We start from the raw sequence: 24,927 nt of genomic DNA, 5'->3' as shown, positions 1-24,927 counted from the left end.
ATTACACATGGCGCTGTGGCGCAGTGGTTAGCGTGGTTGCCTCACAGCAAGAAGGTCCTGGGTTCGAGCCCCAGGGTAGTCCAATCTTGAGGGTCATCCCGGGTCGTCCTCTGTGTGGAGTTTGCATGTTGTCCCCGTGTCTGCGTGGGTTTCCTCCCACAGTCCAAAGGCATGCAGGTCAGGTGAATCGGCCGTACTAAATTGTCCTGTGTGTGTCTGTCTGTGTATGTCTGTTTGTTGGTTGGTTGGCCGGCCGGCTGGCTGGCCCTGTGATGGTCTGGCGGCCTGTCCAGGGTGTCTCCCCGCCTGCCGCCCAGTGACTGCTGGGATAGGCTCCAGCATCCCTGTGACGCTGAGTAAGGATTAGCGATTTGGACAATGAATGAATGAGGTTCTTTCATCAGATATTTACTCACAAGAAAATTTGGAGGAATGCTCATTATATGATTCCCAGGTGGGTAGAGGCATTTATTGATAATTTTAGTCAACTGAAACAGCCTAATAAGTTCAGAAAAGATAGCACTTTATTGTTATACAGTCCTTAAGACTAGGAAATGACAACATTTAAGTTATATCACGATATTACAATAACCAAAATCCCTGACGATAGCTAATCTCATATCACGATATCAATATTATGTCGATATATTGCCCAGCTCTAACTTTGGCCTACGATGTGCTTTCAACACATTTGATAATTGGCATGAGTTGACTGCACTCAATGTAAAAGCCACTGTAGCATTAAACTGGGCAGACACTGTATGATTGCAAATTCGCTAATTCGCCAGTCAAAGTTCACTCACCAAAGTTGAACTCCACACGAAGCAAAGATGCAAATTTCTTTGCCACCGTAAACGAATGTTTTATTTGCCCCTTCACTCGCATAGAATGGAAGTGAACGGGTGGGTGAGTATACGCCAATGTTAATTTTGGCACATGTGTCACCGTGCCCTTAATATCAACTGTTCTGTACAGCCAAAGCCTACTATTTCTATGCTTTCAGGTAGCTCACTCAGGTAGTAGCCTTGCACTGAATTATTGGAAATAAGATTGCAGCCAAATTGTTGATTGTTCAGGCAATTAATCGGGCATCACAGCCCCCCTCAAACTGCACGTCAAACAACAGTCGATGAGATGAAAATTCAGCCCGTTCAATTCAAAATTCAAAATTCAGCTCGAGTTTAACTCGTACGGTGTCTGCCCAGCTGTATGGACTCTAGCTCGGCGGGCATGGTGGCCTAGTGGTTAACTGGGGATTTTAATTCGCCCATAGTTTTGCTTGGGAGTGGGAAAAGACCCCCTGTCAAGGACTTCTTCCTGTCTTGCACCCATTGCCTGCTGGGACACCTCTTAACTTGTTCCTTCAGGTGTATTTTTACTTGTGTAATGTCGAGCCAGTCAAAACTTTTTAGATGTGCATCTGCTTTTTTTGGTAGAGATCTTAATTTGTAGAGAACCTTTAATTTGTGGCACTTTTTTTGTTTTATTTTGTTTTGTTTCAATTCTGCACTAGTTTTTAGTCCCAGATCTCAGGATCATGTAATTTGATGTATTTGTTTACGGTGTAAGTGCTGCATGTGCGAGCCCGACTCAACACATTTGATGAGGATCATTCCTTCCATTTTTTATAATACGTCTGATTTTACTTGGGAATGTTAGGCCAGCCTGCCATGATGGTGGTCCGGGCTAACACCTTATGATCATTTGAGGATAATTTAATAATCCATCCCATCCATCCATCCATCCATTATCCAAGCTGCTTATCTTGATTGGGGTTGCGGGATACTGGAGCCTATCCCAGCAGTCATTGGGCGGCAGGTGGGGAGACACCCTGGACAGGCCGCCGGTCATTAAATTAAATTGTGGGTGGCACAGTGGTGCAGTAATCCAACCTTGGGGGTCGTCCCGGGTCGTCCTCTGTGTGGAGTTTGCATGTTCTCCTCGTGTCTGTGTGGGTTTTCTCCGGGTGCTCCGGTTTCCTCCCACAGTCCAAAGACATGTAGGTCAGGTAAGTCGGACATACTAAATTGTCCCTAGGTATGAATGTGTGTGTGTGTGTGTGTGTGTGTGTGTGTGTGTGTGTGTGTGTGTGTGTGTGTGTGTGTGTGTGTGTGTGTGTGTGTGTGTGTGTGTGTGTGATGGCCTGGCGGGCTGTCCAGGGTGTCTCCCCGCCTGCCGCCCAATGACTGCTGGGGTAGGCTCCAGCATCCCCGCGACCCTGAGAGCAGGATAAGTGGTTCGGATAATGGATGGATAAATTAAATTGTTAAATTTGTACTTTTCGCTGACTGTAATACATCACGAAAGGAACAGATCAAAATAAGTGGGGCACAGCCTTCCTAATTAATCCTTGTGACAATGGTTTTAACAGCAAAATGAAAATAATATTTTGCCCATTTTCCTGCTCAGACCTTCTATGAACAATATCGTTTGCAAAAAGGGTTATCCAACTCTCCAAAAACCTCAACACACCCAAACATAGCTGAGGCAATTATTGTCTAGTAGTTATTAATTGAGTCTGCATGTCATGGACTTACCTAGCCCTTTAATATGTATGAATCCGTGTGTGTGTGTGTGTGTGTGTGTGTGTGTGTGTGTGTGTGTGTGTGTGTGTGTGTGTGTGTGTGTGTGTGTGTGTGTGTGTGGAGAAACGAGCTTGGAGGCTGTGTCAAAAGGGTCCCATTAGCCTCTCCAGACAGCATCCCTTTTGCTGCTTGCTGCAGTTATTTGGTATGAGGTCAGTGTTTTTGTCCTTGGCCTACCTTTGAGACCGAGTCAGAGACCAGCCTCGCTGTAACTGACACCAGCTATCTGTGCCCTGTATCTCCGGCACCAGGCTGCCCCCTGCTCTGCCACCCCCACCTTCCTCCTCCTCCTCCCTCGAACCCCTCCTGCCCTCGGGGCCCAGCTCGGCCTGCCACATCCCTAGAGCAGCCATATCCATTATTTACACTCAGGGTTGCGCCGGCCCCATGGCAGGATGCTGCCCTATCTCGCTGCGAGTCTGTCCTCTGACTTTGTGACTGAGCACACGGAGATTATTCTGTATAAACGTATGGCTATAAAAACATAAAATCACCACACATGTATACTGCGGCACAAAAGTGAAGGGGATATGGAGCCATCTTTTACCATAATGTCTCTCCCTCTCTCTCTCTCCTCTGTCTGTGTGTCTCTCTGTCTGTCTGTCTATCTGTCTCTCTTTCGCTGTCTCTCTCTCTCTGTCTGTCTGTCTCTTTCACTGTCTCTTTGTCTGTCTCTCTCGCGCCCTCTCTCTCGCTCTCTGTCCGTCTCGCTCTCTCTCTCTCCTCTGTCTGTGTGTCTCTCTGTCTGTGTGTCTATCTGTCTCTCTCTCTCTGTCTGTCTCTTTCACTGTCTGTCTGTCTCTCTCTCTCTCTCTCTCTCTCTCGCCCTCTCTCTCTCTCTGTCCGTCTCTCTCTCTCTCTCTCTTTGTCTGTCTGTTTGTCTCTCTCTCTTGCCCCCCCCCCGCTCTCTCTCGCTCACTCTCTCTTGGCTTCTGCAAGCACCCAGAGACATCCAGATGAAACTGCAGCTTGCATACCTTGGCGCTTTAAGCATTTCCAACCTTTCAGAAGTTCATCAGAATAGTTTGCTTCAGTTTTTCATACGCTGCATAAAAGTAAGTCAGTCCTATCGAGTTTTGAAGGAAAAAAAATCAGTTTTGGTTTTGTCTCAGATTGGATCCAAAACCCCTTTATATCCTGCTCAGAGTTGCACTGAGCAGGATATGAAACAATTCTCCAAATAAACCTATTCAGGCTCACCGATCATCCCAGGCTTTTTAATTGTTTTTTCTTCCGTTAGTTACATTTCACATAATTGGTTTTGTTAAAAGGGACCAGACCCATTGTTGCTTCGATATTTTTCTGCCGTATTTGCTCCCTAAACGCCATGTGCAGCTGTCGCTATGGGAAACGAAGCGTTCATCATTTTATGTTTGCCTCATCTATTCTTTCTGACACTGATGTGGAAATGTGAAAGTATCGTTCCCTGCGGTAAACAGTGCAGAATGTGCTTTGCAAAAAAAAAACAAAAAAAAAACAACAACAACAAACCCCCCCCCCAAATCTGTTGTTTTTCTGCACACAGCTGAGACATTATTCTGTGTCCCTCTCAACCACCAAATTGAAAATCAAAGCTCTTATTTACAATAACATCTTTGAATTATTTGATTGCAGAAGTCGCAAAGCTGTTACCCTGCAGCACCGTCTGACTTTCAACAAAAATACACACACACCTGTTTTTCACCTCAAGACCTGTTTACACCGAATATTAAAATGCAATCTGCATCTTGATATCTTGAAAAAAATGCACAGTGTAAATGTTCATAGCATGCTTTGTGATCACAGAGTAACCAGATGGTTTTGCTCGTATCGCTTTCGGCTCCCGGCCAGAGATGGCCAGGTGTAAATCCAATCTGTACAATGTTTTTACATCAGTGAGTAAATCCAGCGCTTGGGGTAGAAACACCACCACAATAGCCTCTGGTCTCTCCGGCCATGCTGCTCCCAACAGTCATCACTTCTTTCCCTCACCCGCAGCGAAAGAATCAGAGTAGAAGCATTCACAGCAGCAGCAAACACAATTTTGTCCAAAACTACTTCATATTGTTTCTGTTGCCCCCCACCCAAGACTGGTGGAAACAACTCATTGGAAATCCAAGTCCGGGCTTTCCAGCAACATCACCTCTGATGGCCACAAACCTGGAATGTGTGATTCATTCATAATAGATGCTCTTGCCTTCTTCCCTCATACTTGCATGCTTTGTATTGTGTGCACGTAAAAATGAGGAGAGTAGAAAGGGAGAACACGAAGAAACACCAGGTTTCAGTATAAAGGGCATGATCGGATCAGTTATTATCCAGGTAGCATACCCAGATACCGCTCATATTTTGAAAAGGCATAAATGGGGTCGAGGATGTCATCCTAAAAATAGTCGGTCAAAGCCCATATACTGAAACCTACAAAATGTGAATTGAGAGATTCTAGTAGACAAAAGATTTCAATTATTCTATGTATATTAATACTCTCTTGAGAGTTGTGATGGTAGGATTGTACAAAACAAGCAAACATTTTAGTTCTGTTATGCAATATTTTTTTAAATTACAGTAGGAACAGCTAATCTGATTCCTCTGCCTGCATTTCTCCGTCTCTCTCTAGGTGCAGCATGGTGCAGGGTGTGTTGTCTGTGGGTGGACTGCAGGGCCTGCCGGTCCTCCTTCTGCTTCAGACTCTTGGCTATGGTGAGTTTTCATTTCCTCTTGACAGACATGGCGAAATGTGATCAATCCTCATCCCTATGTAGACATACCTAATTGTAACTAGTTCTCACCATCTTCCCGACCTGACCGCCTGTAGCGTGTCTTCATCTCCTCACAGACATGATGAGCTGAAAAAGAAGCTGAATTTTTGCAGATCCCAAAAGTTAACGGCTCACTATTTTTTGCCATCCGAGCTGTGTGCAGTGATATAAAAGATGGTTGGTAGACTTCAAAAACACCTGTAGATGCTGAGCAAGGTGGTCTGAGGTTAATTTCTCGTCAGCACAGCGGCCCAGTGGGTTTTTTTTTTACTTTGCAAAACAGATAACCTGCTTTATATTACCATTCAGCTCTATCCACCACAGATATTACAGAGCCGACTCAAGTAATTAAGCTTTTTTTTATAACAGCAGCTGGTTTCCTCACATCCCCTCCCCGAGACCCTTAAATTCTCCGCCTCCTACAAGGGAAGAGCATGACAGATTAATAATTATTTTAGTATTTGGTGTGAAGACAGGTCCTCAAAACATACAGTAATCACTCCTTCAGAAATCAGTCACCGGTGAGATTCTTTTTTTCTTCTTTAATGATGTAAAGGGGTTTGGTACAACTATTTTCTGACAGCTGAAAGTGGCATTCACATCCAGCATCATTCAGTCTGCAGGCGCCAGGACCCTTTGTCATTTCCAGACAGCAGAAGTGATTTTTTTGTTAAGGGGGGAGAATAACTGTGTCTACTGTATAAACATGTACAGTGGCTTTTATTGACATACTACGTTCCACAGGTTAAACAGCTGCAAGGTAGGAGGCACTCCCAGTACCGCACTTCATTACAAGTTCTGGCTGAAAACATAACCCAGAATATCAAACGAAACTGAAGTGGCGCGCAGCAACTTGGGAACATGGCGATTTTGGATACTATCATTATATATGAGATTAGATAAATCGTACACTATTTTCCTCCAAAACATGACATTCTTAACAGTCTTATTTACAACTCATCTTTTTTTTTTTTTGTCCGTCAACCGATGATGCACTTGACAGTGGAGAATACTGAACAGGATTATGAAAAAAGTCAAGTTTACATACAACAATATTTTAAATTCATAGTCAGGAAGCTGGAAATATGGCCTGTCCCACTTTTTTTCTACCCATGTTCATCCACAGTTGCCATATTTCATATTCAATGTTTTAATCTTCAATATGCACCTAACCACTGCCCAGTGGATAGCACTGTTGCCTCACGGCAAGAAGATCCTGGGTTCGAACCCCGGGCCGTCCCAGGTCCTTTCTGTGTGGAGTTTGCATGTGGTCCCTGTGTCTGCGTGGGTTTCCTCCGGGTGCTTCGGTTTCCTCCCACCATCAAAAAGACATGCATGTCAGGGTTAATACTCCTGCCTGTGCCCCTGAGCAAGGCAATGGAAAGAAAAACCGGAGTTGGTCCCCGGGCGCTGCAGCTGCCCACTGCTCCTATACAGTAGGATGTGTTAAATGCAGAGAAAAAAATTCTTTGTAAGAATAAAATGACAGATAAAGTGGCTTTCATTCGGCTTTCATTCATTATTATTGGTTACTTTTGATATTAACTGTGGTAGGCTTGGGGACTGTAATGATTACAGCAACAGTATGATTCATCCATCCATCCATTATCCAAATTGCTTATCCTGCTCTCAGGGTCGCGGGGATGCTGGAGCCTATCCCAGCAGTCATTGGACAGCAGGCAGGGAGACACCCTGCACAGGCCGCCAGGCCATCACAGGGCTGACACACACACATTCACACCTAGGGACAATTTACTATGGCCGATTCACCTGACCTACATGTCTTTGGACTGTGGGAGGAAACCGGAGCACTCGGAGGAAACCCACGCAGACACGGGGAGAACATGCAAACTCCATACAGAGGACGACCCGGGATGACCCCCAAGGTTGGACTACCCCAGGGCTCAAATCGAGGACCTTTTTGCTGCGAGGCGACCGTGCTAACCACTGCACCACCATGCTGCCCAGTGTGATGTCAGTGCTATAATATTTGTCATAATTTGACACCCTGTTCATTACACAAGGGGACACTTGATTTTGAAATTATCATTCAAATTAGAATGTAATGACTCATTTACAAGAACATGCAAACAGTGTCATTGATATAAAACCCTACTTGAAATAAGAGATCACTTAGAAAATAGAATGAAGTTTTTTATTTGTTTGCAAAATTTTAATCTTTGTGCACTACAACACAAGGATTTGGCCCAGATGGCAGATCGCACAAGCCTCGTGTGGACCTGTACACTGACCTCATTACATCAAATCAGATTGTATGTGGGATCGCTCACTTGGGTGAATACAACGTGCTCACAAGATGTTGAATTTGGGTAAAGCGTACGACATGCAACCCATCGCCTTCGCTGTCATTCTGCATCTTACCAACACACAATCGGTGGGTGTAGTTTTATGTGCCGTTAAACGAGAGCCTCCATAGGAACGTGGACGTAAGAGGAAATGAGGGGGAGCGGACTGAAGGTGAGGGGACGTTTGATTGTGATGTGGGAGCCTACATTCCTTCAGTAGATGTTTTGTTGAATAAGAACGAGAACCTCCCACCACCGACGCGTTGTCCCTCTCTCTTTAGATGATGTCCTGTAAAGACAAAAAAAAAAAAAGAAAGAAAAAGAAATTGAAAAAAATATCATTAGAAAATGTCGTCTGCATGAGTGTTTTCATGGTGTATCTACACTCACTGGCCACTTTATTAGGTACACCTTGCTAGTACTGGGTTGGACCCCCTTTTGCCTTCAGAACTGCCTTAATCCTTCGTGGCATAGATTCAACAAGGTACTGGAAACATTCCTCAGAGAGTTTGGTCCATATTGACATGATAGCATCACGCAGTTGCTGCAGATTTGTCGGCTGCACATCCATGATGCGAATCTCCCGGTCCACCACATCCCAAAGGTGCTCTATTGGATTGAGATCTGGTGACTGTGGAGGCCATTTGAGTACAGTGAACTCATTGTCATGTTCAAGAAACCAGTCTGAGATGATTCGAGCTTTATGACATGGCACGTTATCCTGCTGGAAGTAGCCATCAGAAGATGGGAACACTGTGGTCATAAAGGGATGGACATGGTCAGCAACAATACTCAGGTAGGCTGTGGCGTTGACACGATGCTCAATTGGTACTAAGGGGCCCAAAGTGTGCCAAGAAAATATCCCCCACACCATTACACCACCAGCCTGAACCGTTGATACAAGGCAGGATGGATCCATGCTTTCATGTTGTTGATGCCAAATTCTGACCCTACCATCCGAATGTCGCAGCAGAAATCGAGACTCATCAGACCAGGCAACGTTTTTCCAATCTTCTATTGTCCAATTTTGGTGAGCCTGTGCGAATTGTAGCCTCAGTTTCCTGTTCTTAGCTGACAGGAGTGGCACCCGGTGTGGTCTTCTGCTGCTGTAGCCCATCTACCTCAAGGTTCGACATGTTGTGCGTTCAGAGATGTTCTTCTGCATACCTCGGTTGTAATGAGTGGTTATTTGAGTTACTGTTGCCTTTCTATCAGCTCGAACCAGTCTGGCCATTCTCCTCTGACCTCTGGCATCAACAAGACATTTTCGCCCACAGAACTGCCGCTCACTGGTTATTTTCTCTTTTTTGGACCATTCTCTGTAAACCCTAGAGATGGTTGTGCGTGAAAATCCCAGTAGATCAGCAGTTTCTGAAATACTGAGACCAGCCCGTCTGGCACCAACAACCATGCCACGTTCAAAATCACTTAAATCACCTTTCTTCCCCATTCTGATGCTCGGTTTGAACTGCAGCAGATCGTCTTGACCATGTCTACATGCCTAAATGCATTGAGTTGCTGCCATGTGACTGGCTGATTAGAAATTTGCGTTAACGAGCAGTTGGACAGGTGTGCCTAATAAAGTGGCCGGTGAGTGTATATGACCAATGCTTAAAAAGATAGGCAATGCTGTCTGCTTGAAATTCAAAACACCTACCGTGAAAATAACAACCCCCCCTGCAGATCGGCCCACTGACACCGATGTTTTCCTCGACAGCTGTTCTGGTCATCCAGCTTGCTGTCTGTCGGTCTGTCTGTCTGTCTGTCTGTCTGTCTGTCTGTCTGTCTGTCTGTCTGTCTGTCTGTCTCTCTCTCTCCCTCTCTCTCTCTCTGATACTGTCTCTCTCTTCCTCTCTCTCTCTCTCACCCTCTCTGTCTTTTAAGGTTAGCACGTCTTGGACACTTGCTTGGCAGACCCTCGCAGCTTAGCTACTCTCCAGTTTATTCAGCTTGTTTTATCTCCCGCTAATTAACCCAACACCACTTCCAGGAAGAGGCAAAACGATAAAACATTTAAGGCAGAGGAAGGAAAACAAATTTCAGACCTCCGAAACTCACACTCATCCCCCTCTTGCTTGCCTCACTGGCTCACAGCCATTTCTGAGAAGCAAATCATTTTGACATTTAAAGTCCTGGGTATCTATCTTGGGGGTCATCCCAGGTCGTCCTCTGTGTGGAGTTTGCATGTTCTCCCCATGTCTGCATGGGTTTCCTCCCACAGTCGAAAGACATGTAAGTCAGGTGAACTGGCTGTTCTAAATTGTTCCTAGATGTGTGTGTGTGTGTGTGTGTGTGTGTGTGTGTGTGTGTGTGTGTGTGTGTGTGTGTGTGTGTGTGTGTGTGTGTGTGTGTGTCTGTGTGTGTGTCTGTGTGTTGGGCCTGTGATGGCCTGGCAGCCTGTCCAGGGTGTCTCCCCACCTGGCGCCCAGTGACTGCTGGGATAGGCTCAAGCATCCCTGTGACCCTGAGTAAGGATAAGTGGTTTGGATAATGAAGTAATTAAAAAAAAAAAACTATATAATACTGTAAAAGATTTGAAGCATTATTCCCGAGCTCGTTAAAATTCTCTTTGATTCATTTGAAAAGCACGCTCAGCTGCAGTTTGAAATCCTAACACCCGCATTGTGTGTCAGCATGTTATCCAAACTCTGAGGAAAGGCTCAATATTATGCATTTGTTTGCTTATCTGCTCACTTTTTAAACAAGTCTTTTTTTTAAAGCTTGGTTGAATAGGAGTACATATAGAAAGGGGATTACAACACTGAGCGAAAGCAACCGAGGCCTTCCTATCACACAGATACTGACAGATTCTGAAAATTGTAGACTATGTATGTGTCTGTCTGTTCACCCGTCCGGCTTCGAATCGTCATTCTGTAGGTCCGTTTGACAGTTTTATCTGTCTCGTGCAGGATGTTTTTCTGGGTCCGGGTCTATGAGCATACATCCCAGAGTCCTACTTTGTCCTCTCCTTGCCCTCCCTGTATCCCCTGGTGTGTGTGTGTGTGTGTGTGTGTGTGTGTGTGTGTGTGTGTGTGTGTCCGTGTCCGTGTATGTTGGTGTGTGTATATGACACAGAGAGCACATATCCACCCTGTGCCCAGTCGTGAATGTCGGCCTCCCAGCCAGTTTGCTGTCCTCTGCATGTGAATCGTCTCCCCTTTCTGCAGAGATTAAGCGGCAAGCGTTCCCTGAACACGTTGAGCCAGATTTCTGCCACCCTGTACACACTAAATACTCTATGTGCACTCACATGTGTTGTCTGTCTATACCCCTGATCGGCCCATTAACACACTCGGCGCGCACTCATTTATATAATTTGTGTCTCTCGGATTACAGCGGTAGTGCTAATACATGCCGGCCTCGTCCACTTTTGAGGGAGACAATTTTAGGGGCTTTTGGCATCTCTTTTCCTCTCATTCCTCACACTTCTTGTCCTCTTTTTTTTTTCCAGTGAGCAAATGTTGAAATGGTGGGAGAGAGGAAGAGGGCTGGCACAGGAGGGGTTGACACTTAAGTTCCTCCTGTAATGGTTTATTTGACAGCTGAGAGATTGGAGGGAGGGTGGATCGCGGGGACGGCTAAAGAGTGAGGGCTGTACGTTTGCCTGTGTTTATTGGCAAGTGTGCATATGTGAGAAAAGCATTCTTGTGGTTTCTTATTTGTGTGTCTCTGTCAATATGCGTGTACACAATGTATCTGCACACACATATGTGCAAATTGATGTGTACGCGTGTTTGCATGCATGGAGGTGCATACATTTTGGCCGTGTGCCCCGTGAGATAAATGTGTCACAATTCCTCTCTGGGGTGCAAAATTAGTCACGGCAGCATTTGCAGCCTCTGGGGACCTCCTGTAAAGTGCGACATGGTGGGAGCCAGTTCAGATAGATAGAAAACTGGAGAGAAGCGGATCGGCATAGTTAATATTCATTACTGAGAGATGAGTTGGAGGAGAGATAGGAACAGAGGTCGCCCGGCCCAGGCAGGAAATGAGGGTTAGTGGGGGGCAGATGGGGGAGAAGAGTGAAAATGTTGTGGTGGTGAGGTGGGGTAGATGTTGAGAAAAGTGAAGGGATATGGCCAAAGAAGCAAATGGGAAAAGAGGGAAAGAAAGATGTGAGGTGTTGAGAAACGGGTGCGGAAGTGGGTGAGAGAGATGGAGATAGGAGAGGGGAGGGACTGAGAGAAGGTGCATTGACAGGGAATGGAGGAGGAGAGGAGAGAGTGGGAGCAGATGAGAAGCAAAAACGAGAGAGGAGGGAAAGATGAGTCAGTAGATAGAAGCATAGAGGAAAGGAGCAGGTGAGGAGTGAAGGGGAGAGAGAAGAGAAAGAGAGAGAGGACACTGACGGAGGTACAGGCAGAAGCAACAAAACGAGAGGTAATGAGGAGGAGAAGCAAGAAGAGGAGAGCGAATGCGATGGAGGCGGTGGGAGAGGGGCAAAGCGAGATGGAGAGAGGAGATGAGAAGAATAGACGTGGAGAGAAGGGGATTGATGAAGAAAGAGGAGAGGAGAAGAGGAAATGGGGCCAGTGGAGACAGACTGGGATAAAGAGTTGGAGAAAGAAGAGAAGGGAGAGAGAATGAGGCGGAAAGTCAGGTTTAGATGAGGGGAGATGAGAGTACGAGGAAGCTGAAAGAGCTTGGCAGGAGAGAGAGAGAGAGAGAGAGAGAGAGAGAGAGAGAGAGAGAGAGAGAGAGAGAGAGAGAGAGAGAGAGAGAGAGAGAGAGAGAGAGAGAGAGAGAGAGAGAGAGAGAGAGAGAGATGGTGTAATCACACTAGGTGATCCATACCGTGCCCTGGCCCGCTTGAAGAGGTGGGCCTGGGCATGGTTCAGTTGGACTCGGGCATGGTACCATCTTGTGTGATCGCTAACCATGCCCGAGCACAGAATGCTATGACGTCAATTGTGTGATTGTCCCATTTAGAAAACATTCTTGGGAAGTCCGGGTGGCATGGCGGTCTATTCTGTTGCCTACCAACACGGGGATCGCCTGTTCAAATCCCCGTGTTACCTCCGGCTTGGTCGGGCGTCCCTACAGACACAATTGGCTGTGTCTGCGGGTGGGAAGCCAGATGTGGGTATGTGTCCTGGTTGCTGCACTAGCGCCTCCTCTGGTCGGTCGGGGCGCCTGTTTAGTGGGGAGGGGGAACTGGGGGGGATAGTGTGATCCTCCCAACTGCTACGTCCCCCTGGTGAAACTCTTCCCTGTCAGGTGAAAAGAAGCGGCTGGTGACTCCACATGTATTGGAGGAGGCATGTAGTAGTCTGCAGCCCTCCCCGGATTGGCAGAGGGGGTGGAGCAGCAACTGGGATGACTCGGAAGAGTGGGGTAATTGGCCGGATACAATTGGGGAGAAAAAGAGGGAAAAAAATCCTACCCCTCCCCAAAAAAAAGCATTCTTGTGTGCAGCACAATTTACTGAAAATTGCTGCATTGCATAATTGATAAATCGATAAGGCACGTGAGAGGGCCGTGTGTCACCGCTCCCCAAACGACTCCAAATGAGCCACAAGATAAAGTTTAACCCAGTTAGCTAAACCACAAATGAGGGGGGGGGGGAATGAAAGTGCTCCGGTTTCCTCCCACAGTCCAAAGACTTGTAGGTCGGCTGTACTAAATTGTCCCTAGGTGTGAATGAGTGTGTGTGGTGTGTGTGTGTGTGTGTGTGTGTGTGTGTGTGTGTGTGTGTGTGTGTGTGTGTGTGTGTGGTGTGCACTGGTGCACGGCGCCCCCATGTTCTCCAAACGAAAAATGCCGCAAAAGTGTCTTCTTCTTAGATGCCCCTATGGTAGATAAAACATGATGAGGTGCCCTCTTGGGTGCTCTTCCAGTGCACAAAACGTGGACTTTCTGCGCGCTGGTGCCCCACCGCATGCAGCTGGTGCCCGTTTTATTTTTTTCACCCCATCCCTCAAACAGGCTGTGTCTGCCACTGGTTATGTGGGCCTTCCATCCATCCATCCATCCATCCATCCATCCATCCATCCATCCATCCATCCATCCATTCATCCATTATCCAAGCTGCTTATCTCAGTTGGGGTCGCGGGAAGCTGGAGCCTATCCCAGCAGTCATTTGGCGGCAGGCGGGGAGACACCCTGGACAGGCTGCCAGACCATCACAGGGCCGACACATTCCCACCTAGGGACAATTTACTACGGCTGATTCACCTGACCTACATGTTTTTGGACTGTGGGAGGAAACCAGAGCACCTGAAGGAAACCCACACAGACACGGGGAGAAGATGCAAACTCCACACAGAGGAAGACCTTGGATCACTCCCAAGGTTGGACAACCCCGGGGTTTGAACCCGGGACCTTCTTGCTGTGAGGTGACCGTGCTAACCACTGCGCCACCGTGCCGCCCTATGAACGTTAAAGAGAAATTATTAAAAAAAAAAAAATCAAGCACAAATATATTATCCTTGAGAAAAATATGGGTGAAATGACGATGACATGCCGTCTATTAAATGTTTAACAAATACTTGGCAAATAAACTATAGAGCTGTGGTGAGTGAGGTAGTGTGCTGTGTGGTTCAGCAGTAATAAAAGAACATTATTTCCTCAGTCCCCAATACTTCCTATCCAACAGCGGCAGGCTGTAATACATGAAACAAAGCTCCTCTGCAGTCTCTCCTGTCAAAGCACTCTGCTTCTCTTCCTAAGTGCTAAGTGCCACCTCTGGTGCTGAACCCCCTCTTCCTCGCCACAGAGGAGGGTGGACAGGAGCGGTAGAGAGAAGCTAGATAACTTTGTTTTGGCAACCAAGCCATTTGAAATACTAGTTCATCTCCATCCATAATCTAAACTGCTTATCCTGCTCTCAGGGTCACGGGGATGCTGGAGCCTATCCCAGCAGTCATTGGGCAGCGGGCGGGGAGACACCCTGGACAGGCCGCCGGTCCATCACAGGGCCTAATTCATCTCATGTCTAGTAATTTCCAATGCATCGACTAACTACAGACACGCAAGTCACAGATATATTTACCATTGCTTCATTCAGGCAGAATAAGTTAAACGCTGTAGTTTAACTGATCATTGATGTTAATTGTCTCGCACAGATAAACGTGGCTTTAGCCAGCTTTGTGGGTAACCTAATTTAGCAGTGGACAGTGTTATAAGCTGCTGTAAGTGATGCTGTCAGAGAATTTTTAGGCGTGACAAGGGAGAAATGATAGGACCGGTGTTGAACTCACCAGAACTGCCAGTGTTTCAAAAATAAACCTACAATTATGTTTGCCAACAACTTAGCCTAAATGGTAAATGGACTGCATTTATATAGTGCTTTTCTAGTCTACTGACCACTCTAAGTGCTTTACAGAGTATGCCTCACATTTTCCCTATTCACACACACACACACACACACACACACACACACACACACACACACCCTGGCTGCACCAACCTGCTCATCAGCAGCAGTTAGGGGCTCAGTGTCTTGCTCAAGGACACTTTGACACGCTCTCTGGAGGAGCCGGAGATGGAACCAGGAATCTTCTGATTACTAGACGACCCGCTCTACCGCCTGAGCCATGTCGGCCCACACCACGCAACTCATCGTCATCATCAAAACCAGGCATGGCTGGCATGAATGTTGTCAGGCTTGCTTTGGCTAAGAGGAGAAGTGATGGGGATATTTATCATCTCTGCCAGGTGATAGTCTGGAGGGGATAATGCGTTGGGTTGCATGCGTAACTGTCCGCAGCTAATCTCGCATTCTACTGGGCCCGTCAGCCTGTTAATATTTGTGCACAGTTATGACTATGATATAGGACCTCTCATGGTTGCGGCGATTCAAAACCTTTGAAAAACCTGTTTTATACTACAGTTGGGTGCCAACTCACCTGGTTTTCCACCTATGTCTGAGCACCGGATAAGGGGAGATATGTAGGCGGTGCCTCTGTATTTTCCCTTCTCCAAGTAGGATAGAAAAAGGGTGGTTTGTGGTCAAGTCCAAGCACTCGTTAACTGGGCCTGCAAGACCGAACCCAATATGCCGACACAGACAGACTCAAGGCTGGGTTTTGGTAAAACGAGAATGAGTCCTTTAATGCCGGACAAGATGAGGAGCCAGTAGAGCGAGGAGCAGACAGGGAACACTGGGTCCAGGGCAAGAGCGCACAGCGGAGGGGGACCTTGACCAAACCGGGAAGTAGGAAGACAAGCAGGGCTCCATGGAGACAGACCAATGACCGGAGACAGGGGCTGGGCAGGGCAGACGGGACAAGCAGGCACTATGATCTGGCAAGGCTGGGTATATAAGGTGTAGGGTTGATTGCAATAGATGAGATACAGGTAGTAGACCTCTGCTCTGCCTGCAGCACACCTCCCTCCAGTCCTGAAACACACACATACTCACACAAACAGGGGAGAAAAACTAGGGCAGGGGGAGTGGCCAAGATAAGGGAGACATTTGGGGATACTGGGACGACGAAAGTGAGTCCTGGGAGGGCGCGGGGGCGGCTGTGACAGCACCGGAGAAGAGGAGATATGCCCGGTGGAGATCTGCGCTGTACTGAGTGCACTCTTCTAGTTATTATTTATGTATTTCTCGAGACAGTTATCAAGTTACAATGAACACAGTTTTGGTATGAGTACCAAAACTCTTATGAACTTTTATGGTAGTACCATGGAGAGTGTATTAACAGGCTGTACCACAGTGTGGTTTGGCAGCCTGACAGCTCAGGATTGCAGACTGCTGCAAAGGACTGTAGAAACAGCAGCAAAACAGTCATTGGCATGGAACTACCACAACTTAATAATACTTAACACCACTTGCTGCAAAAGCAAAGCCCAAAACATATTTAAGGATACCAGCCACCCTGCTAATGTTCTGTTCTCGCTCCTTCCAAAAAATGCTACCGGAGCATCAAATCACACACCACCTGTCTCACTAATAGTTTCTTTCCACAGGCAGTCAGTCAGGTGGCTGAACAGCTGATGCACCCATATGCACCTTACATTGTTGTGTTATCGTGTACCGTATATTATGTATATAATGTATGAATTGGGTGGCGCAGTGGTTAGCGCAGTCGCCTCAGAGCGAGAAGGTCCTGGGTTCAAGCCCTGGGGTAGTCCAACCTTGGTGGGTCGTCCCGGGTCGTCCTCTGTGTGGAGTTTGCATGTTCTCCCTGTGTCTGCGTGGGTTTTCGCCCACAGTCCGAAGACATGTAGGCCAGGTTAATCGGCTGTATTAAATTGTCCCCAGGCCGACACACACACACACACTCACACACACACTTTGCGTGTGTGTGAGTCGGCCCTGTGATGGACTGGTGGCCTATCCAGGGTGTCTTCCTGCCTGCCGCCCAATGACTGCTGGGATAGGCTCCAGCATCCTCCACAACCCTGAGTAAGGATAAGCGGTTTGGATAATGAATGAATGTATGACTTCATTGTGTACAGTCTGTGTAGGTCTGTAGTGTTTTTGGGGGGATGATGTCTCCTTTGTCCTTGTGTCCTCTGTGTTAAGGCAGAGAGAGCCAGACCACAAGAATTTCATTGTATTCTAAATACATATGACAAAGTTGGACTTGAACAGACGGTATCTATCGTGGGCCACTCTTCTGGACCCCACTTGGTTCAGCTGACTGTTGTGATTTGTGGTGTTCCACACACACGTGTTGCCACAGTGGAGTTGCAAACTACGCAACGACAACACTCATAACACGGTGAAGGATCCATCTTCCGTCTCTCCCATTTCTTTTTTAATCGTCACTTATCGGCCATTATAAACGCCAGTGCTGATTTATCTGCAATTAGCTCATAACGGGGCTCTAGTGGGCTCTAGTAGACACACACACACACACACACACACCACGTGTATTCGCACACCTTTTTGTCATCCCTGACAAGCAACTCCACTTTTTAGTCATGAGTTTGCTTGGCATGTAGTATATGTATTTCACTGTTAAAGTATTTAAGTATGGTGTGTGTGTTTGCGTGTGTGTGTGTGTGTGTGTGTGTGTGTGTGTGTGTGTGTGTGTGTGTGTGTGTGTGTGTGTCTGAGTTTGTGTGGAATTGTGTGTGGTTTTTGAAGCAAGGGAAGGCAGCTGTACTCTGATGCAAAAAAGCACAGTGATCACACAGTCACTGGAAGCAGGAGGAAACCAGTCGCCTATCATTCAATTTACATTCCACATAGCCTCAGATCTGGTCTTTGAACCGACCCCCCTCAAGCAATGTGTGTGTGTGTGTGTGTGTGTGTGTGTGTGTGTGTGTGTGTGTGTGTGTGTGTGTGTGTGTGTGTGTGTGTGTGTGTTTTCTCCCCTGATCAGAAGGTTTCCCCCCATTTAGTTAGTGGTGACTCTGTTGCCATGGTTATCATTTGGGTTTTAGGTTTTTTTAGGTTTAGCATTTAGGAGTCAGCCTCTGCATCTCTCTCTCTCTCTGTATGTGTGTGTGTGTTTCTTTATCTGTCTGTCTATTTATATCTATATGTCCATCTATCTGTCTATCTCTATCTGCCTGTGTCTCTCATTCTTTTCCTCTATCGCTATGTGTTATTCAAGGTCTAGTTAGATGACTCAGATGTTGGAGATACATTTTGAAAGTCACTCAAAAAAAAAAATTACAAAGACAATAAGCAGTTTTGTCAAAGCTTGCACGAGTACCATTAAGAGTAGCGCTCTCAAGCACTGCCCTTGGAGTGTTTTATTCCCTTGCTTTTTATTTTTAAAAGAGATTTTTGGGCATATTTTAGCCTTTATTTGACAGGACGGTTGAGATAGACAAGAAACACGGTGTGAGTTGAGCAGGGGATGACGTGCAGCAGATGTGCGGATGTGGACCCGCGATGCTGTGATCACATGAGTCTGTCTCTGTTTAATGGACCTTGTAACATTGTAGCAATAATTAAACTGGCCTCAGTCCATTGGGTCTAATGGTAACAAGTGAACATCTACAGTGACTCTAAAGTATTTGTAATATGCATGGCTTTACCGTGTACATTTTGCACGTGGCAGTTAAGTGGGATGGCCGTAATTGACGTAACTGCTAGAAAGTTTAGAAAGTCACAAGAAAACGGTTCTGTTGCCTTACAGGTCAAAAAAAGGCCCGTAATGGTTTTTAACGGCAGAGAAAAGACTCTACATTATCTTTTTTCAACCTGAAATTTGATGGCTTTACCTAGAGTGACCCCAACACTTGAAAAAGTGAAACATTGTTTTCATATTTCCATGAAAGCTGTACACCACTGGGGTACTCAGATTGTCCATCCATCCATCCATCCATCCATCCATCCATCCATCCATCCATCCATCCATCCATCCATCCATTATCCAAACCACTTATCCTGCTCTCAGGGTCGCAGGGATGCTGGATCCTATCCCAGCAGTCATTGGGCAGCAGGCGGGAAGACACCCTGGACAGGCCAAGCCATCACAAGGCACACACACCCACACACACACACACACACACACACACACATTCACACCTAGGGACAATTTAGCATGGCCGATTCACCTGACCTACATGTCTTTGGACTGTGGAAGGAAACCGGAGCACCCGGAGGAAACCCACACAGACACGGGGAGAACATGCAAACTCCACACAGAGGACGACCTGGGACGACCCTCAAGGTTGGACTACCTTGGGGCTCGAACCAGAACCTTCTTGCTGTGAGGCGACCATGCTAACCACTGCGCCATCGTGCCGCCCACTAAGATTGTCTTAGGGTAATTTTTGACCTGGAAGGCGTATAAACAGATTTTTAGATCAGGTAAATGATATTTTTTCAACTTGAAATTTTATGACTTTTCCTAGAGTGACCCCAACATTAGAAGAAGTGAAATGTTGTTTTTCTTCATATTTCCATGAAAGTTGTGCACCACTAGGGTACTAAGCTTGTCTTAGGGTCATGTTTGACCCTATAAAAACGAGGGGTGTCCACCGGTTAAATGCAGTCTTTCTGCACTGTGAAGAGGGAAAACCCATATAGTCACAAAGTTTGTGATGAATGACAGGTTGTTTCTTCATGCAAAATAGATTTGGGGTTTAAAATTAAATTAAGTTGCTTTAATTAGAGGTTTAATGAAGGCGGGTCATAAATGACCCTTAAGAAAGGGACAATATACAGAATGTGTGGACAACACAAGGGTTAAAGTCAGACCTCTTTACATTTTACTTGACACTGCCAGAGTTGCCACGATGTACTAAATCTCACCTGCTTGGGACTCTTTGCAGGTCAAATCAAACACCGAGAAGTGCTTACAAATGCTAGTTGACCCTGACCCACTGCAGTCCGTCATTTCTGTGCTGCGAGTTGTCGGTTCTTAACAGAGTAATCAGCTGACAACAGCAAGCCTGTTTCACACAGCTCATCTGTCCTGATTTGACATGCACACACACGCACATACGTGCATGGATACACATGCACACACACTTGCATGGACACACATGCACACACACATGCCTGCACACACACACACACATACACACACACACACACCCACACACACACTGTCTAGAGAATGGTAACAGAGGAGGATGCACTCGATCAGCCCCAATAGCTCCTGACTGGCAGGCTGGCTGGTTTGATGTAAGCTAATAGATAATAATGGGGGACTTTATCATTGGAAAACCCACTGCAGACATGTCAGAATGGAGAGAGCAAGTGAGGCAGACACAGACGTAGAGAGAGAGAGAGAGAAAGAGAGAGCGAGCGGGAGAGCAGGGAGCGATGTCAGCCATTGTGTTCCCATCACAGTGAAAAGGCCATTACCACCCACCTGGTGTCTATGTGCAGCGCTATGCCAGGCACATAAAGGCTCTCTAGCTGTGTTTAATAATTTTGACGTAAAGACAGATGGGCCAACGGTGACAGTCACATAGATGGCACTGTGAACCAGCAGAAAGAAAATGAGAAAATCCGTAGCCTCAGCTCCAAAACCATCGGAGGGGACAAGCTCCAAGGGGCGGTCCGGAGAGTCTCCTTCCAATATTAAAGGAACACAAGGACATAAGACAAGGAGAATGAAAATGGACTGTTATCATTTAGCTCTGTTCATGACTCCATGCCAGTATGTGATTTTAATCTTATTACCAGAAGGGGTTTTGCTGAACTGCATGCTTTTTATTAGTACCCAGCTGCTTCGGAGGATATAAAGACGATTAGCATTCAGCTATTTTCCTCTCCTCTCTCCTGTCCACAAGGCAGGTTAGGGTGGGTCTGATTGGGTCTCATTTACAAAAAGGGAGACAGAGAGCAAGATGAAAAACAGATGGATCACCAAACAAAGGAGGGTGTTGGAGGGTTATGCTTGTGAAAACATTTCCATCTAAATGCAGATTTGGTGTATCTATGTCGAAAGGGGCTGTTGCTAGTTTGCATTCATTGCCCTGCCGTGTGTGCGTACAGCATTATTTTTCTTTTTCTCTGACTCCCCTTTCAAGATGTAATTCAGGCTTTTGTAAAGCGGTATCTGGGGTTGATTTCGTTTGATCTAACGCCGGAGATTTTCGCACGGGCTCGATGCCTTCAGGCTTAAGAGAAGGGAGACAAAAGGTATGTACACATTAGTGCAAATAAACTTGAAGGAGAGCGCAAGAAGGGACGGAGCATTGTGAAGGAGGCTGTGGATCGGACAGCCCGGCCGGCTTCTTTTGTGGCACAGTTGCATTGGCCGGGTGGTGCGGCAGTGTACCAAACTGGTGCTTATCCAGGAGGAAAGTAGCCTGAGACTGGCAAACAGATGAAGCATCACTGACGCCTCTCTGCTGAAGAATAAATTAGGGCTGCACTAGAGTCGAGCAAGGTGGTTCAGAAATCACACGTTGATAGTCCTTTGGGACCATGTGTGTGTGTGTGTGTGTGTGTGTGTGTGTGTGTGTGTGTGTGTGTGTGTGTGTGTGTGTGCACCTTGTGTGTGTGTGCACGCCTGTGTTTGTGTTGAGTGTGTGTGTGTGTGTGTGCACTTTGTGTCTGTGTGCATGATGTAAACAACGTCGTCGAGGGGGAGAAAGCAAAGAAAGAGAGGGAGAAAGAGGCATGAAGTCTGATAGCCTTTCCCGAATGATGTGTTGTTATTTGTGTGAGTTGTTGTGGGCAAATGTGTGCGCGCAAGTCTGCGTGTCACTTGCTCTGCAAATCTACTGACTCACTGAGTCTCAGCCCCCCCCCCCCCTTCAAGTCCTCACAGACTCCCTCCCACATCATCACATCACTCCATTTGGCCTTTCACACATGGCAATGGCACATTAAACATCCTTTTTTTTCCCATGAGGTTGCCCTCGCTGCTCTTTCCCAGTTGCCATCCCTGGCCAAACTATGTTGTTGGATTCACTTGCACCTCCTCATCTTTTCAGCAGTGTCTGTTTTTCTTCTGCCCCTACAGGAGAAACGTGCTCTGCTGCTGCTATCGAGTAACACAAATGTTAAAAGTGCTTCAGTTCCCTCTGCACCTGTTTCTAGCAGAAAGCACATTCCTGTACCGGCCTTGCAGAGCGCATGCTTCACGAGAGGTCCGCTCCAAAAACAACCTCTCCCCATTCACACCGTTCTCTTTTAACCTACCCCTGGATTTGTTTTTTTGTTGGGGTTTTCGTGCAACTCAGAACTTTCCTTCACTCTGAGTAGAAGACCTGCATAGAGTCTGGTTTCAAAATGAGATATCTGCCGCTCAAAGTGCACACCTGCTCTTCACATCATGACTGATCGCAAAATAATTAGCTCAAATGATGAAACTCCTTCAAAGAAAATGAGTGTGATGTTGAAAAAAAAATCAACTTGGACTCGACCCCATGTGTTGCAGATGCTGTATACTGAAATCAAGGCGATGCCTTTTCCTGTAAAAATAAACAAAACAAAAAACATGGTAATCCCGGTCTATCCTTTCACATGGGGAAAACACCTTCAGCCGCTCTTGATCGGGGATAAACAACATCAAAGGTTCCTCCTCTCCCCTGTTATCCCCGAGCCTCTGAGAGGCCCTCGTGCCGTTTCGCTCACAGGTCACTTCACTCATTTAGCTGAACATCTCCTGAGTGTGAAGCGAGTGGCAATTTTCCAGCCTGACGTCGGGCCGATGTTGCTGAGCAGAGTGATGTGCTTGTGAATCGCTCATCCTCTTAGACAAGCGACAGTTGTGTAAGAGGATGTCACAGGGGGAGGCAAGGAAGTGGGAATGTATGTTTATTTAAGTGATGGGGAGGGGTTTGGGGTGGATGCGTTGATGTTAAGCTATCAGGGAAGAGGAACCGAGCCCCTTTGCAAAGATGACGGCGACAGCATAACGGCTGCAGGAATGAGCAACGACAGCTATTCACGCACGTTTTTTTTTTGTTTTGCGGGTGTTGCAAGGAATGAAAATGAAATGAAAACCGGCAAGAAACAGAGAGTGTGTGCATGTGCATGCAGCATGCACATTCAATGTTCCATGAATAGTGAATGAGAGATGAGATTATTTTACTCAATTGATGCTGTTGTGTACATTCTGGGCCCCACTTGCAAACGCAAACCAGCAAACACACACACACACACTTTATCCCTCTTCTATTGGCTGGGATTCATTGGGATTTGAAGATGAGGGAACCGAGGCAAAATCGAATCAGAATGAATGAAGTGAATTTGACCACCGAGGCAACAGGAAGGCATCAGACCCAGAAAATAAAAAAAAACACTACTGTACATATCTGCTGTAAATACTGGACTAAGAAATTTAACAAAAACTAATATTTCCGTGAGATAAATAAATAGATAATCAGAAGTACAGAAAATAAAACCCCGTGCCCAAAGCCGAGTGGCGGTCATAGATGGATGCATAGATAGACAGATAGATAGAAATAGATACAAGTAGGTAGAGGAAAGACTTTCAGGAAGAGTGGCAGGAGACAAGCAAGAAATTGACAAAGTAGTGAGCGGGGTGGATTCAGAGAATTAGCCACTTGAGGCACAACGTGCCCGTGGTTGTTGGACGAGATGTTTCCCCGTATTGCAATCCAGTCTCTAATTACTGTGTAGACAGAAGGGGCCGTTCCCAGATTGTAGGTATAGGGACAAGATGCTGGTTCTTTAACATGAGATCCAATCAGATGGAACTGGAGCAGGGCCCACTGAAGGTGTGGAGGAAACGGACTGTGGTATACCGACTACCTGTTCATATTATACTTACCTGCAGTACCACCCCACACCATAAGGAGGTACAGTTGACTCCGAGGGTTATCAAGTTGATGAGTTGAGACATACAAAGTAGTGATAACTGAAATGACAACGTGTGAATTTGTACGCTGTTCCGTGAGACTGAATAAAATCGGTAAACCCGAATCCGGTGAAACTCCATCTTTTCATAAAGAACACGTTATCACACGGACACTGATGAAAAGAAACCAATAGGATCGTTTACTCCACCGACTGGCCTCGCTTCCTTTTCCACCCAAGCAAGAAGTGCCCTTTGTTCCCCCCCCCTCTTGTATACATTATCACCTATATCTCTCTTCTCTTATGCTACCTCTCTCACTCTTTTCGCTGTCATGATTGCATGCCGTTCCATGTCCTTGGCCTGTTCCAACAGAAAGAGAGTAGATTTTTTTTTTAATATCCATTGGCACTTTTGGCCGGGCCGAGTCAAACCTCTCCGTGTTGATTTGCGGTTTCCTGAGACCCAGCAATTCATTACGTTTTTGCGCATAATATCTCTCATACTGTATGACACTGTGGCGATACGCGTGATTTTTTTTGTACCCGTTTTCCCTGGCGATACACGATTGAGGGTAGATTCACCAGGGGCCGCTGCTCCTTTACGGCAGACGTTCAGAGTGCTGACGTAGCACTGCTTAGAGTTTCCGGGGTGGAGCCATGTTGCAGCAGCCTAGCGGTTAGCTGGTTGCCACGAGAGACTGTGCTATATCGGTGTCGTTTTGTGTGGCGAGTAAACGGAATTGATTCGACTCGATCTCTCCGTCTCCTCATTCCTGCACTCCCACAACACTCTTGTTAGTCCTGAACTGGGGCTTTAAAATGACGTCACATGTGGGGGTGTGACCTTGCCAACGTGCCTGTGACTATCTTCAAAATGGCTGCCATCTCAGTAAGTGCGTTTTATTGTGGGGGGAGAGAAAAGTAAGCGTGATATTCATACATAAAACATATTTTAATGTTATATTTCGATTGTTTCGAGTAAGTAAACGTCTCAGAAATATCTGAATGAGTTTTCAGAGCTGAGCTTATTTCTTTTCATTTGAAAAACGCTAATTTATAAATGCCCTGTGTAGTGGACATCAGGACTTTGTACTTATGTTTGTTTCACATTTTTACAGTAGACAGCTCTATGGCGGAGGCAGAGAGGATTCTTAACAGAA

The 24,927-nt window shown here is 46.4% G+C and overlaps 1 protein-coding gene across 1 annotated transcript in view; it reads left to right on the top strand.

Annotated features, from left to right (window-relative positions):
- The window catches only part of ncanb (neurocan b), a 180,721-nt gene that overhangs the window by 17,640 nt on the left and 138,154 nt on the right, over positions 1-24,927 (top strand). Inside the window, exon 4 of the mRNA XM_056276867.1 lies at positions 5,182-5,264. Coding sequence (XP_056132842.1) covers positions 5,182-5,264 — 83 coding nt within the window. The remainder of the gene's footprint in view (positions 1-5,181; positions 5,265-24,927) is intronic.

This window comes from Lampris incognitus, chromosome 3 (genome assembly GCF_029633865.1).
Source record: "Lampris incognitus isolate fLamInc1 chromosome 3, fLamInc1.hap2, whole genome shotgun sequence".
Classification (NCBI taxonomy): domain Eukaryota; kingdom Metazoa; phylum Chordata; class Actinopteri; order Lampriformes; family Lampridae; genus Lampris; species Lampris incognitus.
Note: the sequence above shows the minus strand (reverse complement) of the source record. Positions and strands in the feature narration are given on the sequence as shown.